At 38.2% G+C, this 17950-nt stretch overlaps 1 protein-coding gene across 1 annotated transcript; it reads right to left on the bottom strand.

Moving 5' to 3' along the window:
* Positions 1–5240: 5240 nt before the first annotated feature.
* On the bottom strand, positions 5241–6168 carry LOC103698757 (polyubiquitin-like). The gene has a single exon (XM_008780804.3). The coding sequence runs from the start codon at positions 6115–6117 to the stop codon at positions 5344–5346; it is 774 nt and encodes a 257-aa protein (XP_008779026.1). The 5' UTR covers positions 6118–6168; the 3' UTR covers positions 5241–5343.
* Positions 6169–17950: the final 11782 nt, after the last annotated feature.

Below are 17950 nucleotides of genomic sequence, written 5' to 3'. Positions count from 1 at the left end.
TCCATTGAAGAATGGAGGTCTATGGGTGGACTGCCCCTCAATATGAGAAGATCCAAATGGGGTTGTCATTTTGATCTTTTGCTCTTTTGCTCTTTTGGTAGAAGAGTTCCTGCTCTGATACCACTTGTTGCCCAAGAAGACAACCCAAGAGAGGGGGTGAATTGTGTTTTAAATAATAATTGCAATTTAAAAACTTAATGAGTAACTAATTAAACTTAGTTGCAGGTGGATTAATTAGTTTACTATATGCAGTGGATGAGGGGAATGGAAGAGACAATTAAACAATCACAAACACAAGAGATTTTATAGTGGTTCGGAGCTAACCCTTGCTCCTACGTCCACTCCCCAAGCTTCACTTGGGAGTTCACTATAATCCCTCGGATTACAGCTGGTTGTTTTACAAGCTCACAACCCAACTTGTTGTTTTACGAGATCACAACGAACTCGGTCGGTTTTCACAGGCTCACCGACTAGAACCATCCGATTGTTTTTCCGGGATCACAATCAAACCCTTACACCGTTGGTTTTAACCTCGGCTCACCAATAAACCTCTACAACCTTGATTCAATCCCCTGATTGAATCAACTAACAAGAAAACAGTTTGTAAAGAATACAGAAAAAGCTTCTTAACAAGCAAATATGAGCAATATAAAAAAGATGAAGAGTTATAAACCCTCAAACAGATTTTGGAAGAGGAAGAAGGGGCTTCTCGAACTCTGAGTCTCCTCGTTGAATGTATTGATGATCTGATGTCAGAGGAGAGCCTTGAATGCGAGGAAGACGTTTGGAGAGTAGACTTTAATGCTCTTCTTCCTTCTTTCTCTTGTATTAACTCTTGAAAGGCTTTCGTAGGTGGAAAATCCCTTTTGCTTTGAATGGAGTCTTTCTTTCTGTACTCTATTACTGTCCACTCTGGCTATTTAAGCCATCCCCATCGAAAACTAGCCGTTAGACACACTTTTGGAGCCGTTCTGCACAATCTGCAACTCCTAACAAAGTGTCCGTTGGGATCGGAGTCGACTCGCTCAATCTGGAGTCGACTCGGCTGTTGCTGGAGTCGACTCATGCTTTACTGGAGACGACTCGCCCACTGTTCAAAATTTGAAATAAAGTGCCGTCCCATTCTGGAGTCAACTCGGCTAAACTTGGAGTCGACTCGCCAATGTCCGGAGATGACTCTCCCTTCTGGAGACGACTCGTTCTTCAGGATTCCAACAATCTTTGTTTTGGTTTTACTTCCTCGAGTCGACTCGGATTCTCTTGGAGTCGACTCGGCTCTCAGAGCCGGAAAAACAGATCTTCTGTCTTTGGAGTTGAACTGTCTCGGAGTCGACTCGGACTTTGCTGAAGTCGACTCGGCTCTCAGACATCGAAGTTGGCTCCATGACTTTTAGTCTTGCATTCCTCTAAGAGTCGACTCTAGCTTCTATTAGGAGTCGACTCGCCAATCGTCGGAGTCGACTCGAGTTCTTCTGGAGTCGACTCAGCTCTCAGAGTCCAAAACACCTTCTCTGTCTTTCTGTCTGTTACTCCATGGAGTTGACTCGCACTTTGCTGGAGTCGACTCGGCAAGCATCGGAGTCGACTCTAATTCTTCAGGAGTCAACTCGGTGACAGGGTCTGAGATTCATCTTTCTGTCCTGCTGTCTGTTTTTAGTCGGAGTCGACTCATAATGTGCCGGAGTTGACTCGAGTCTGTGCCAGAACGTTTGAAACACTTGGAGTCGACTCGAACTCTTCCGGAGTCGACTCGCGTTCCAGACTTTGGTTCAAACTGAGTTCCATACTTAGCCAAAATGTATTGAACCAAGGCTAGAGACAATTAAACATAAATTTACAAATATTTGGCTGAAACACTAGATTGAATTTATTAGTATAACATAAGATATACTCAAATGCTTTGAGCTCATCAAAATCAAATAGGGTTATAATCAATCACTCCACACAACCTTTAATCAAGATGAGATCTAGTTGACACTATATGTAAAGGTTTGCTAAGAAAAAAAGGTATTTAATAAAATTAGTTCGTATGTATTTGAATTTGGGCCATAGATTATCAAGGCTGCCATATGGCAAATCTTACTCTATAGATCTGGATCAGGTCTAATAGGATCTATCAGCAATGTAGATTTAGTTTTAACATAGGAGGATCACCAGACTCAATATGAACTAACAATGTCTCACAATTCTAACATTAGTCTATGGTAATACATCAATTTAAATAAACTCTAATCTAAGATAACTTGTGCCACAGTTTTTCTAGTTGCTCTTTCATATTGTAAAACCTTAGGTCGAACTAATTCTTCATATCTGTAAAAACAATAAGAAATCGTATGATGGGCTAGATAGCCCAGTAAGTAATGAATACCTTAGCTAGACATTTCATAAAATAACATAAAATATAAATACAAATTGCAATAAATCAGTATAAAGATCTAATCAATTTCATTTCAAAACACCAATCCATTGAAGTCTTTATCTTTCAAATATATGTATACATAATCATAAATCTGATTTGAAACAAATCTCATTCAACTCAACAGCCTTTAACTATAGCCACACGTATACCCTATGGCTAGGCGAAAAACTGAACCACACTTATACCCTATGGAGTAAAACAGAATACCACACTTACACTTTGCGGAGTGAGCCAGAATACTACACTTATATCCTACGGAGTGGGCCAAAATACCATTTTTATACCCTGCGAAATAGGTCAGAATACCATATTTATATCCTGTGGTGAGGCCAGAATTAGAGTGCCAATGCATAACCCCCAATTGGCAGGGTTTAGAATATAGTCAGGGTAATAGTTCCAAATTTGATGCACATCAAAGTTTTTTTTAAAATAATATATATATATCATAATTCAATCAAAATATGTATATACGATGCAAGAAGAATAAATAATTTAACAATAGTCCAAAAAATGGTACTCCAACTTATATATCTATTTTTTTATTCATAAATCACATATAATTCTATTAATAATTTATTTGATGTGAAAATAACAAAATATAAATAAAGAATCTAGAAAAGGCAGATCATTACTTACCTTGCTAATGCAATCCAACTAATAAATTCAATTAATCCCAAAAATTCTTCTCAAATTCTGATATTTTAAAATTATATTTTCAATCAGAATTTATCGTGATTATTTCAAGAATAGAGCCCTAATTCCAATATCCTCACAAGACTGACCAGGCGGGAGTGCCCGACACTCCAGTCAGCTTGATCAAAGTGAAATTCATCGAATCATGCCTGGACTGGGGCATAGTGGTTCAACAAAAATCGAGGCGATCAAATCTAACTATATTTGATAAGGACTAGGATGGGGGCAGACACGCCGCCCAACGACTAGAGATCAAGGCTATTCATCACGGGTCAACCTTAATCATTCGACATGTCTGGTAGAGAGAGAAAAAAGAGAGACTATATGAGAGAGAAAGAATGGGAAAGAGAGAGAGAAAGTGGGAAGGAGAGATAAAAGAGAGCAGGAGAGAGAGAGAGAAGTTGAACTCTCTCTTCCTCTCTCCATTTTCTTTGTCTTCTTTCTTTCTTTTCCCTCTTCTTCTTTGGCGAAATAGGGGAACTTTCCTCCCCACAATTACCACCGACATAACCATGCCAGAGTCAATGTTGGCGCCTCGGGTCCAAGGACCCATGGTCGCCCCTGTGGACGGCAACCGATGGCAGACAACAAGGGAGAATGGACCGAAACAAGGCACCCCTATTTTGAACGGTTGTCTGGCTATTCACCGGCCCAAAGCTCGCCTAAACATAGCTAGAGAGGGAAGAAGAAGAAGAAGAAGAAGAAGAATTACCTTGGTTCGGCGAGGTGGTCTAGCAGCTCCTTCCGGCGACAAGTTGAGAAAGACGACCGGAGGAGAAGCTTGGAGTCGGTGGCTCAATCTTAGTGAACTCGAAGAAGGATGGAGGAGCTCTATAAATAGAGTTTTCCTAGCCTCATCCAATGGTCTCTGAATTGCGATGAACTTTCGATCATCACAATAAGGAGGATTCCTCATCGCGATCGGAAGGGAGGAAGAAGGCTCCAGTTGGAGTCTTCCTCCCATTTGCCTTTGGGCTGGGCCAGTCAAGTGGACCAGCCCTAGTCCACTAGGTTTCACATATAATCATCATTAATGATGCTACATTTGATACTACTGCAATTATTATTATTATTAAAATTAGTATTATTATTTTATTACTATTAATATTATATTTCAACTATTATTATTATTATTGTGATGATGATGATAATGGTGGTGGTGGTTAAGAGATGTATATTGTACTTTTTGCCAAGATGGATGTTCTATCTACTGACTAACGTAACTGTTGCAGAATGGACTAAATTCTCCATTAATCTCCAAGATGTTTTGGTATTCTCTTATTAGTATAGCCTCCTCTCTTTGTTTAGTATTTCCAGTTTGAGAGTTACAAAGAATCAAAAAAGAAAAAAAACTCGAAAAAAGAAAAGAAAATCCATGGTAATGACTCTCTTGTCTAGTATAGCCATCCCATTCTGAGAGAAACAAGAGAGCCAATCAGAGGAGGAACCATAGCCTTCCTTCCTTCATGACATGCATTGATCCTGTTCAATGCTAGTAAAAGACTTAAATAGTTGTTAGACGAGTCATGCTACCCCTTTTTACCTTGTCATGCTATTTGGGATGGGTTTTTCAAGGCCTCCCATGACTCTGTCCAACTATTTAAGTCTTCATAACAACATCATATCTAGTTGTTGGATGAAGAATAGGCTAACTTGTGACCAAGAATTGTTCTAAACAGAGGATCACCTCCAGGAAAAGGATTAAGATATCGACAATTCTTCCTCTACTTCAACATATTGTACGTTCCCTCTGGTATCACTCATCCCTTTAGTAGAACTTTCTTTCTGAGCTTCCTCTCTTTGGCAAATTGGTTCTCACGTGCCACAATGTTCAATGAGTTCCAACCGTTTCATCACCAATTATGAAAAACTCCAACTTGAAGACGAAATGCTGAACAAAAGTTCCAACCATTTCGTCACTAATCCCGAAAAAGATCACCAGTGTTGTGCTGCACCCAATTGGAATCAAATATAAATTATCGACAATTGATGTCATAACATAAATTATTAAACTATTCAGAAAAAACCCAACACTGCTTCTCTAAAAGATCTCTAGATCCCAACTAAGAAATCATAATAATATTTTAACCAAAATGAAGATCAAATTGCAATCGCATTCTGTTCTCAACCACCAGAATTTTAATTGGTGTTTATTGCTAAATCCAGAGCAGGCTTACCATTAAATCTGAAATGCGCAGTATTAAAAATAAAACAAATAAAACAAATGAACATCATGATCCGCCGGTCACATTCCCATTAAAAATTTCAATGGTATCACCTGGCCGTATATCATGCCAACGGAAGGTTTGATCATCATCCATAACATTCTGCTTATAAATGAAGAAGTATCCCTCGCTGGGCAGATCAAATTGTAGATGAGCATGCAATCTCTGCAACTCCTTCCTCAGCTCGCTTACATTATCTGATGCATTCACTTCAACTGGTATCTTCTTTGTCCCGCATTTCGGCAGCACCATCAGCTTCAATTTCTTGGATGCAGAGGTTGTTGGTGCCGGCAGAAATGGCCTTGTAACTACATTCACTTCAGAATGTTCAGTAACTCCATAGTCAGCCAATGCTCGATTGTCTTGCAACTCGATGGTACCATAAAACAATGCAAATCGATTTACTGGAATGCCTTCGGACTCCTGAATTCTCTCCTTCAAACTGCTAACAACGTCCATCACACTGACCCCCAACGACAGTTGTCTCTTCGAAATCGGAATCTTGACAATAACATGGACCCGACCAGCTTCCTCAGCACTCACTCGACTTCCGTCGTCAGGCTCGGCGACGATCAACTGTAGTCGAGAGCCTTGAAGAATTTCGTAGTGCTCGGTGTCTCGATCGTCGATCAGTTCCTCGCCTTTGAAGACCAGCTTCTGGCTCGAGACTGGGTAGCCTTCATGCCTCTTGATCTTTTCCTTGATCTCGAGCACTGTGTCAAAGAAGCCAATCTCTATGGTGAAGTGCCTTCCTCTGGATGTCTCAAAGATCACGTCCATGTACTCCTGCAAGAGCTTTTCTAGTTAATGCTGTTTATACTGAAAATCTAGCACGATAATGAACTGCAGACACGTAGAGCTCATCCCTGGCCAGGTGTCTTTCAGTTGAGCTCTTTTTGGAACGTTAATCCTTGAGAAATGGAACCACTCCACGCTTCTTTCTAGCTCTCGTTAAATAGCTGGGAAACGGTTAACTAAATGCAGGTGTTTTCTTTCGGTCCATGTTTGGTTTGATTGAAGAATGGAAACAAAAGTGGCGGGTCGTGCCTGAGTTATTTAAACCAGATCGTTGCATTGACTTTCTTTCTTCTCCGCCGTACAGACATATATCGAAGCAATTGTAAATTTTTAAAATATATTTAAACATTAATTTAATCAAATAGTTCTTACAAAAACTTTGAAGTAACATGTACTGACATAAATCTAATAATCTAAACTAATCTAACTCAAATGCCAATGATTGAATTAAATCTCTGAAATCTAGCGCACTCTCCAATCCCATGTGATCATGCTTCTGAATCTGAAAAACAGAAAAATAAAATAATGAGCTACACTAGCCTAATAAGCAAAACATAATACCCCAGAGTGGGGTCAAAGCATTCCAGATAATTAATCAAAGCATAAAACATCTGGAATTAATCAAAGCATAAAACAATGATTGAAAAATAAATCACAAATAACATAGTTTTTTCTTTTGAAATGGCCAACGAATATTCTCCTTAGGCGAGGCCAGATCATAGCCATGCTGAGAATACATATATGTACACAAAATAGATTTTTCATAATTTGTCTAGTTACGTTTTTCAGATTTTATAACATATAACATAATTTTTAAATAATTATTAATATACTTGACTTGTTTAACTAATTTCAAAACATAAATAAAAAATAATTCATTAATAATTACTTTACCAATAGTTTGGAAAATACACTTTAAAGTATTAACTTACTTACCTCTTCTCGCTTTAAATCCTACTTTAAGTAGGCAAATCAGGATCACCTGTTTAAATATAATTAATTTTTTTATTAGTTTCAAAGCTAAATAAAGTCAAAAATATTATTGGACACGGCCTCATAATGCGCGACCCACAATGAGCTCGACCCAATAGGCCTGCATTGGCCCATATTGGATACGGCCCAATGGCCCGCATTAGCCTACATTGAACAAGACCCAATAGGGCCCAAACTTGATCCATATTGGACATGCCCCAATAGGCCCGTACTGGCCCATATTGCATACGGCCCAATAGGGCCTGAAGTCGGCTGAAGTGGGCCAAAGTTGGGCCTACAATAGGTACGACCCTAATAGGGCCCAACACGGCTGAACTGCAACCAAATTGGGCCCACAATGGGTATGGCCCCAATAGGGCCCAACACGGCTGAATTGGGCCCAAGTCGGATCCACAATGTGTACGACCCAACTAGGCCTAATATGACTGAAGTGGGCCAAAGTTGGGCCCACAATGGGTATGGACCCAATAGGGCCCAACACAGCTGAATTGGGCCTAAGTTGGGCCCACAATGGGTACGACCCTAATAGGGCCCAACTCGGCTGAACTGGGCTCAAGTTGGGCCCACAATGGGTACAACCCAACTGGGCCTAACATGGCTAAAGTAGGCCCAAGTTGGACCCACAATAGGTACGACCCAACTAGGCCCAACGCAACTGAATTGGCCCAAAGTAAGGCCCACAATGGGTATAACCCCAATAGGGCCTAATACGGCTGATCTGGGCCCAAGTTGGGCTCACAATGAGTATGACACAACTTAGCCCAACACGACTGAACTAGGCTCAAGTTGGGCCCATAATGGGTATGGCCCCAATAGGGTCCAACATGGCTGCAGTGGGCCCACATTGAACAGGGCCCAAGCTTGGCCCAATAAGGCCCACGATAGGCCTTTTCTTCCCAACACTTCCACGAACAAGGGAAGAAGGAATCAAAGAAGGAAGAGAGTCGGCAGGGTGGCCGGTCCGGGTGGCCTGAGGCCATCGCCCCATCGACGGCCAGCCGGTCGTAATGCTGGCGGGCAACCACTGCGGTGCTGATGCGGAGCAAAAATCGAGAGCAGTCTCGATTTGGGGCTGGCATAGAGGAAGAACCCTGACTTGGTTCAGTTAGAAATTGAAGAGCAGAGCGAACTTACCGGTGGTTGCGGAGAGGAGGGATCCCAATCGAGGGTGGGTCGGCTCGATGGCTAGCGGCAGCGATGGCCGTGGGACTTTCCGACAGCCATAATAGATCTCAAAATAGGAAAAAAATAGGGGAATAATGGCTCGAGTGGTGATGGTGATTGGCCGAGGCGGCACGTCGGCCACTTGGGAAGCAGGAGCAAAGGGACGAGAGGGACGAGAGGAAAGAGAGGAAGAGAGAGGGAGGAGAGGGACGAGAGGAAGAGGAGGAAGAGAGAGCTCGATGCCTCTCAGGAAGGTGAAGAGGAGGGCTTTATAGGCCTCTCCAGGGCGGATGGGCTTGCGGGCGGTTGCACTGCCCGCTAGGATTGTAGCAACCGCACCATGGAACGGCTGATGGTCGTTCTAACTCCCTGGCATGGTCGGGGAGTTCAACTACGGTGCAGTGGTTGCAGCTCCGTGGTAGTTTGGCTCTGAGGAAGACGGAGCAGGAACCCCCTGCTCTGTGCTTTTAGGCCTTGGTTGAAATTGGCTGGGTCTGCTGGCTTCAACCCAATACTCTATTCTCACATTCTCTCCTTCCAAAAAAAATTTCGTCCTCGAAATTAAAGAATCTAGGGCTTTCAAATTTAAAGATGCTCAGCCCATTGTATGACATAAATCCAAGATCTCATTCTCCTCGATCAAAATCAGTGCAATAGATAACTTTGAATCAACTATCAAAAATTTCATATAAACTACAAAATTAACACTAGATAAGTGACTAATTAAAATCATCATCTTGATGCAAGTTCACTCTAGATCGGATTGGGATTAGTTCACAACAAGATGGATTAAAGTTAATTAGTTATATTTGGGATAAAACTTGAAATGAAATGGATTTGATACACATATTATGGTAGAGTGCTGATCCCACAAAAGATAATAACCAACCTTAAAGTCAAATTGTTATATGGCTAGGAATGTGATTCACAAAATGAACATGTAATAATGGTCATTAGATAGCAATGTCTATCTCAAAAATGATTGGCATCGAATCACAAGAGCAAGTTTGAGAAGGCAACATATTGATAACATGATTCAATATGTCACAAAACTTAAAGTTTAGTTTAAACTTATAAATCATAAAGAGGGAACAATTACAGATGACTTATTTAGATACTTAAAAATTTAGATCATGATCAACTCACCATAGTCATAAAATGCTCAAAATTTTCTTTAGCATACCAACAATAGAAGAATATATTAGAGAGATAACAAAGTCTTATCATGATTAACCTAACCTTCCCTTATTAACAAAAACCTTCTTTATTGAACAATCTAGTCTTTTATCATAACATGTTACCAAAACATAGTCAATATCTTTGACCAGTTTAAAATGACTCAGTCTACCATACTTTCGCTGTGCAACTCTGATCAATATTCTCCAAATTTTTTTAATGATTCCAGATCATCAACATTTTTTTAATCATATCCAAGCAAATTTTTTATCCTTACTTCCCAAATACATCAGATCATGATTAACCCTCAAGATACTTACCATATTAGTACCATCGTATGATCAAGTAATCATATTCTAGATTTAATTTGAACTAAGCCAACTCTAGATTCTTTTGACAATTTCTTTATACAATTTGATATTGATCTATCTTTTAAGGATATTAATTCTATGCTCTGATGAATTAAATGTTTCCAGATTAACTTACTTATGAGCATATTCAACCTTCTTGAATCTTATCTTCTAGATTAAACTCATTAAGGCCTTTCTTGAAATTCCACTAGCATTTCTCCAATGGTGATACAAAATCCATTATCAATTCATAACCTTTATTTATATTTTTTTCACAAAAATCTAATAATTTGGTTCAAAGATTTACAGAAAATTCCACCAAGATAAAAACTCTATAATTTTACATTGAGATCAATTCCTCAAATAAGTAAAATATTTTTATTTGCAATATTGCAAACATTTCGGGATCTTGTAAATCTACTAGACTTAGAGAATCTACTCAAAACACCATAAACTCATTAACTATTTCATTCTTTTAGTAATAGTCCCTCTCTTTTTTTTTCCTCTTTTTTTCTTTTTTTCCTCGAGCACATCCATCTAGAAGTACCCTTGAGTCAATGTATACATTCAAAACCCTCATATAGGCTAGTTACTATATTTCGAAATGAATTGAATCTTACTTGTCTTATCAATTCAAGTAGACGATTCCAAGTCAACTCCTATAAGTAAAAATATCCAGAAAATGTTCTTGTTGCTCCACCCAAGTTAAGAGACTTTAAATCGACACAAATGAGTAAAACCAACTCGATCATCTCTCCCATAATTTTCTTCACCGAGATCTTTAGTATTTATCAAATATCATCCATCATAACCATATAAGCCTCTAAAATTCAAATTTTTTGTACAAATCTAGATTTCATTAGCAACCTCAACAATATTAACAAAAGACCCTAGATCAAACTTTGAATTGAAGTTTCATATACATCACATATTCTCCGATAGACATGAATAAGACCTATTATTTGGATCCAAAGATGATAATTAAAATTATTAATAATTCCACCAAGATGAAATACTTTACAATCTCCAATAAAATCAATTCTTCAAGATTAATATTTATTCATAAATTCTTTCAAAAGCATAAGTTACAAATTCAAGAGGAAAAAGATCTATACTAAAACATTCCAAATCCAAGATCAGAAACCAACATTCCACTAATCCTAGACTTGAGATGCTAGATTTTTTTTTTCTTACATATAGATAGAAGAACCTACTAATAACACAATGATAGTCGTATCAGTCAAAATCAAAAATATTATTCTTCTCTTTGACAACAAAATTCTTCTTAACAAGAAAAACCATCAGAAGATATTTCCAAATCACAAAGTTAATTGTCCACCAGCTTAAAATAATTTAAACCTATATTATTCTTAGAAGTTTACTAAGTTACTTCCAATCAAAATACAAATCTACATTATAAAGATCTAAATTTAAAGTTCTAGGTAAAGCCAAAGAAAAATTCTAGTGTCTCATCCCAAATATATTTTTCTTCTTCATAAGAGTTTCATGCATGATCCACATACAAATTTTAATCCTCGAAGAATATTTCAATGAATATTATAAAATATTTTCTAGCTCAAACCTTAAACAACGTTTTATAAATGAACCTTAACTTGCCACTGACATAGTTAACTTCAAGCTAGAAGTACATCAGCACACCCTATATCAAGTTGAGCTTCCAAAACACTTATATACTAATAAACAATGTACGCTAATATTCTATGGCTAGTACTTTATTTAACTTTAGTCAAAATCTAATTTAATCATAACCTAAAATAAAAATTGCTTCATCTATAAAACTCCTAAAATAGTTTATTCATACTTTGGCTACGAATACAATTAGCTAGCATTCTGATTTCAATAAGCATCTCAAAAAAATTCAGATATGATAATATAAATTTATCAATAACAAAAGTAAATAACGACAACTGTCTCTTTGTCTAATTTCTACCCAACTCTCAACCTTTCCAACAAATCCTAGGGATCCTAAAACCTAGGCTCTGATACCACCAAAACATATTTTTTAAATCCTTATACATCTTAGTACCTTCAGGATGCACCATATATCCAGTATTATGAGCTTCTCCCATAATTTTTCTTTTTAATTTAGAATTATTTGGAATACAAATTCTATTCCTGAATCTCAATGATCCATCCTCATGAATTCTAAACTCTAACTGAGAACCTGACTCAATATCATTTCTAATCTTTTGCAACTGAGGGTCATCCACTTATGCAAATAGTTCTTACAATAATTTCAAAATAATGTGTGCTAACATAAATCAAATAATCTAACTAAAATGCCAATAATTGAATTAAATCTCTAAAATCTATAACACTCCCCAATCCCGTGTGATTGTATCTCTAGATGTAAAAAATAGAGAAATAAGATAATGAGCTACACTAGCCTAGTAAGCAACATAATACCCCAGAGTAGGGTCAAAGCATGCCAGATAATTAATCAAAGCACAAAACAATGACTGAAAAATAAATTAGAAATAACATATTTTTTTTCTTTCGAAATTTACTAAGCATTTTCATAAAAAAACTTTGATACTAGAATTCCAACATAAATAGACAATGGCCACGTAACCCGGTGGCATGGGTCGTAACAAGTACCAAAAACCACTATTGTTAACCACGGGTAGCAATGGTGTCCAAAAACCACTATTCTAAACACCAGTGGCAATAATGTCTAAAAACCATTATTCTAATCATCGGTGGCACGATACCGAAACCAGTTCTTCACAAATTACAAGTCGACAAGCCCGCGAATAATTTCTATTGACAGAACTAGATCATAGCCATGCTGAGAATACATACATGTATACAAAATAGATTTTTTATAATTTTCCGAGTCACGTTTTCACCATTTCATAACATATAATATAATTTTTAAATGATTATTAACATGCCTGACCCATTTAATTAATTTCAAAACATATATCAAAATTAAATCCACTAATAATTACTTTATCACGTACTTTGGAAAATTAACTTTGAAGTATTAAGTTACTTACCTCTTCTCGCTTTAAATCTTACTTCAGGTAGGCAGATCAGGATCACCTATTTAAATATAATTAATTTCTTTATTAGTTTCAGAGCCAAATAAAGTCAAAAATACTATTGGACACGGCCTCATAATGGATGAATAAGCCCAAGGTGAATATGGCCCAAACTTGAACCACAGTGAGCTCGGCCCAATAGGCCCGCATTGGCCCATATTGGATACGACCCAATGGGCTCGCATTAGTCTACATTGGACACGGCCCAAACACCACATTGGATATGGCCCAATAGGCCTGCATTGGCCCATATTGGACACTGCCCAATAGGGCCTCAGTCGGCTGAAGTGGGCTAAAATTAGGCCCACAATGGGTACAACTCAATAGCGCCCAACATGGCTAAACTGGGCCTAAGGGGTACAACCCTAACCAGGCCTAATACAGCGGAACTGGGTTCAAGTTAGGCCCAGGTACGACCAACTTGGCCCAACATAGCTAAATTGGCCCAAGTTGGGCCTACAATAGGTACAACCTCAATAGAGCCCAAATTGGACCCTACTGGGGCGTACCCATGTATCAAGCTTGCCCAGTTCGGCCTACGATGGCCCCCTTCTTCCCAACACTTCCAGGGGAAGAAGAAAACAAAGAAGGAAGAGAGCCGCCGGTTTGGGGCCGGAATAGAGGAAGAACAGTGACTTGGTTCGGCTAGAAATTGAAAAGCGGAGGGAACTTACCGGCGGTGGCGGAGAGGAGGGGTCCCAGCCGACGTGGCTCAGTCCGGCGGCTTGCGGCGGCGATGGTGGCGGGGCTTTCCGACGGCCAAAATAGATCTCAAAACAGGGGGAAATCAGGGGAATAAGGGTTCGGGTGGTGATGGTGGTTGGCCGAGGCGGCACGCCGGCCACCTGGGAAGCAGGAGCAGAGGGAGGAGAGGAAGAGAGAGCTCGTTGCCTCTCAGGAAGGTGAAGTTTATAGGCCTCTCCGGGGCGGATTGGCTCGCGGGCGGTTGCGCCACCCGCGAGGATCGTGGCAACCGCGCCACGGAACGGCCGGCGGCCGTTCGAACTCCCCGGCGTGGTCGGGGAATTCAACTGCCGCGGAGAGTTCGGCTCCGAGGAAGACGGAGCAGGAACCCCCGCTCTGTGCTTTTGGGCATGGGCTGAAGTCGGCTGGGCTGCCGGCTTCAGCCCAATACTCTATTCTCACATGATCTGTCCCCTATTCTATTCCTTACGGTTTTGAAATAGTGTGGTTTCATGGTAGATGGATAATTCTCTATTTCATTAACAAAACTTTACTTCATAGCAATTATCAACATGATAACAACAATCAATATGAGTCGTTTCAGAAAAATGGGCACACAACTAGTCTCGATCCTCTCTTTTTCATCCAAATCCCATATTTAATTTGATCTTTTTAGTGTTCCAAATTCCTCTTATCTTTATGCTAACTACTCTTTCCATCCGGCAAACTCATCGCAAAATTTGATAATTATTTTTCTTATTATTTTTGTCTTACAAATTTATAAGAATGATTGGAAGAATTCCCTTTTAAAAACATATCAACTATCCTCTCTCTCAAATCCCATATCTCCTTTCCTCCCTCTCTATCTCCATTTCAAAGTTGAATATCTAATTTTATTTTTTCTTAAATTTTATCTTAACAATCCTTTATAAGACTTATCAAGTCTGCATCCTCTCCAATTTTTCTTAAAATAAAATATTTAAATTGTGAATTTTACTGAAAATAAAATAAGTTTGTTTTACCTCTGCAGCTCAAGTACCTATTAATTAGTTTGAAAACAATGTTAGGTTTTGCTAATATATTATCTATCTGACCTATAGCTAATTTGATCTTTATGTTGGCTGTGGCTAAAATAGGTCAACACTAGATGACCCCTTCCAATCTAACCCAATTCAACTCAATCCAGATAATTTTACATATTTAAACCTCCATCATTAGCCTAGTCGCCAAATTACCTTATTTAGATTTATATATTAGGTACTTGTCTATTATTTTGTAGGTTGCATGTTCGGTCAAGAAAAAACCATGTTGTCATCAACAGCACCAGCAATAGACTTATAAGTAACTCCTTTTTTCTTTTAAAGTTCTTATTGTTCATGCCATTACTAATTATTCTTCAAAATGTATAACACATAGCTAAAAGTATAAGAGGGGAAAGCAGGAAAGTTTGCTAGCTAAAATTGTAGATGGACCAATAATAATCCTATATTGATTGTGGAAGAGCTATTAGTGGTGCTTATATACTCATTGGATCTATCCATCTACTAGGATAACCTTCTTGGTTGGGTTTTAACAAGGTCTTATCCCTCTTGCCCATCGATCGTCCAAAGTTCTTATTTGAGAGAGTAGTAATAATCCCATATTGAATAGAGAAGAGTCCTTATTGGTGGTTATATATGCATGGGTCCATCCACCAACCAATTTAAGCTTTTGGGTCGAGTTTTAACATGTCTAAAAGTTAATTTGGTGCTATAGATTTAGTTTGAAAATTTGGACGTGGAAGCATAATTTTTTTTTTTGAATTCAATGCAAATCATAGTTGTCCTATCTCTATACATAATAAACCTTCTTAGATGCTTGGTCCATCCACCTATGAGTTTAAGCTTTTGGGTTGGATTTTAATATACCTAAAAGTTAATTTGGCGCTATAGATTTAGTTTCGAAATTTGGAAGTGGAGCGTAGATTTCTTCTTGAATTCATAGCAAATCATAGTTGTCCCATCTTTGTACATAATAAACCTCCATAGATGCTTGGAGATGTCCTTGCAACCAAATATCTGACACTGTTCATTGGAGATATTAACTATTCCTATTTGATAATGACAAATTGGGTTGTCATGCATTTACAAATGACCAAGTCGTTTCTGCCTTAAGAATTAGAACATAGAGCAGATTGTCAAGGCGAAAGGAAAAGTGTAGAATGAGATCATAGAGAGAACAAGTCAGAGATATTTCTCTGACTTAAGGAAAGACAAAGGCTCGTAGAGGAGCAAGTAGAAAGGAAAAATAGAGTTAAATAGGACCTACATTATTTCTCTATATCAGAGGAAACATATTTAGAGGCAGGCAACTCAAAGAATGTAACACTAATGATTCGATCGAGGAGAAGGAACTCATAGAAAATCCAAATAAACCCATGCTGACCGATTTTGCTCTGATACCATCTTAGTTTTTGTGCTCCTGATCAAAAAGAACAAGTTAGAGATATGAAAACCACCATATACTCATAGAACAATACACCACAAACGTGCAAGTATAATTAACAGACCAAAAGATGATAACATAGAGCAGACGAAAGAGTTATGTGGATGTGAGGAGATACAAACTATAGTTTCAAGTGGGTGATCATATATTTCTTATATTGTCACCTACAATAGAAATCATGAGGTTTAAAATTCAGGGCAACTTGAGTCCCGGATTTGTTGGATTATTTGAGAAACTAGAAAGAGTTGGTGAGATAGTTTATAGCTTTGCTTTGCCACCTATTCTAGCCAATGTACATGATATCTTCTATATTTCCATATTGAGGAAGTAGTAGCAAACCTGAGCCATGTTGTAGAGCTCAAGCCATTATCGTATTAGAGAGGACTTATTCTGTGATTGGCGCCCTATTCGAATTGTTAATCGTAAAATAACAAGTGCCACGACTTCATATCATTTATTATATCAAGTCCTGACAAACCTAATAATTACTTGACACAGACAAGCTCGTAAGCTTTCATAAAAATTGATCAACCTAAAAGTCAAGTTAGTATAATATTTAATCATAATAGTATATTGTAAGGTATACTAAACTATTTTTTAGATTAACATCTTTTAGATATAAGTTCCTGAAATATATTATATGAAACTAAAATTGTTGAATGAGACAGAAAATTTTGGGAATATGAAATTTTTACTGTAATTTATCGTGCATCTTAACATAATTTTCAGTTTACAGAAATTAGTCATATAATAACCAAAAATTAGTCTAATTTATGGGTTGCTCCCCCGCAGTGGACTTCAGGAGGAACCAAGTACCTTGCCTAGAGCTTGACGTGATCACGGCTATTAAGCACCAGAAATCTGCCGCCTTCGTGTAGGAGCGCCCACAGCCTCTTCTGCAACCCACGATATAAAACCTCCGTATATAAAAACAACTGGCAGCCCGCTTGTACAAGGACTCCGATTTCCCACAGAATCTCTCATAAAGCCTTTTTTTTGACTCAGCCACAAATCCAAGTAGGAGACGGGTTGTTTTCCAAGTTGACTGCCGTTGTAGGCTAAAGAACCCACCCACTCCATGTTTGATCCCACGGTACATAAACTATTATGGCTGCTCCATAAAAACTCCAGCAATTCCAGTTCAACTAGGACTATTAATTTCTAATCTAACTAAATATGAGAACCAAGAACCCAACTCTCGCCACTTAAATCACGAAACGAATATTTAGAGATACCATCATTGAACCTTTTCCCATTAGTAACAAAATAGGAAACTTCCCGGCTGTCAATTCCTATTTTGGGCCTTGATACTGCAGCCGTCAGGAAAGGTTTAACATTCAAATCCGGAAGCACCCCTATTCCAGCTGGAACGATATGGGAATGACTTGGATTAAAATCCTAATATAAGTAGGGGAATATATACATACAAACATATACATGGTAGAAATATTATTTGCTCTATTTTTTTCAAATTTTGATGAATTTCTAGAGAGGGAAGTGGTTTCTCTCTTCCATTCATTCAATAGGTATAGAGAAGAAATGTGAAGAGAGATGATTTATCAAATGTGCATGTGTTGGGATAGAGTGAATGTCATAGAGTTCCTACGGGTATCTCTGTAGTAAATCCAAATCTAGTTTTGGGATGGTATAACCAAAAGTAAATGTTATGCCCCGGAACTAAGAGCATGACAAATGTCACATGCTTGCAAGACAAACCTTGTAATTTTGCAAGGCTACTTGATTAACAAACTTAATGAAATCTCAATAAATTCGATATAAAAACAAGGCTTACTCAGTCCTCTAGAAACAAGGAAATGATTAATCTAAGTAATAGATTTTCCGCAACAAACAATTAATCCAAAATGACAAAGAGTCACAATGCTCTAACACATTATGGGC

This window comes from Phoenix dactylifera, unplaced genomic scaffold (assembly GCF_009389715.1).
Source record: "Phoenix dactylifera cultivar Barhee BC4 unplaced genomic scaffold, palm_55x_up_171113_PBpolish2nd_filt_p 000100F, whole genome shotgun sequence".
Lineage (NCBI taxonomy): Eukaryota > Viridiplantae > Streptophyta > Magnoliopsida > Arecales > Arecaceae > Phoenix > Phoenix dactylifera.
The sequence above is the reverse complement of the archived record's forward strand: the minus strand, read 5'-3'. Positions and strand labels throughout refer to the sequence as shown.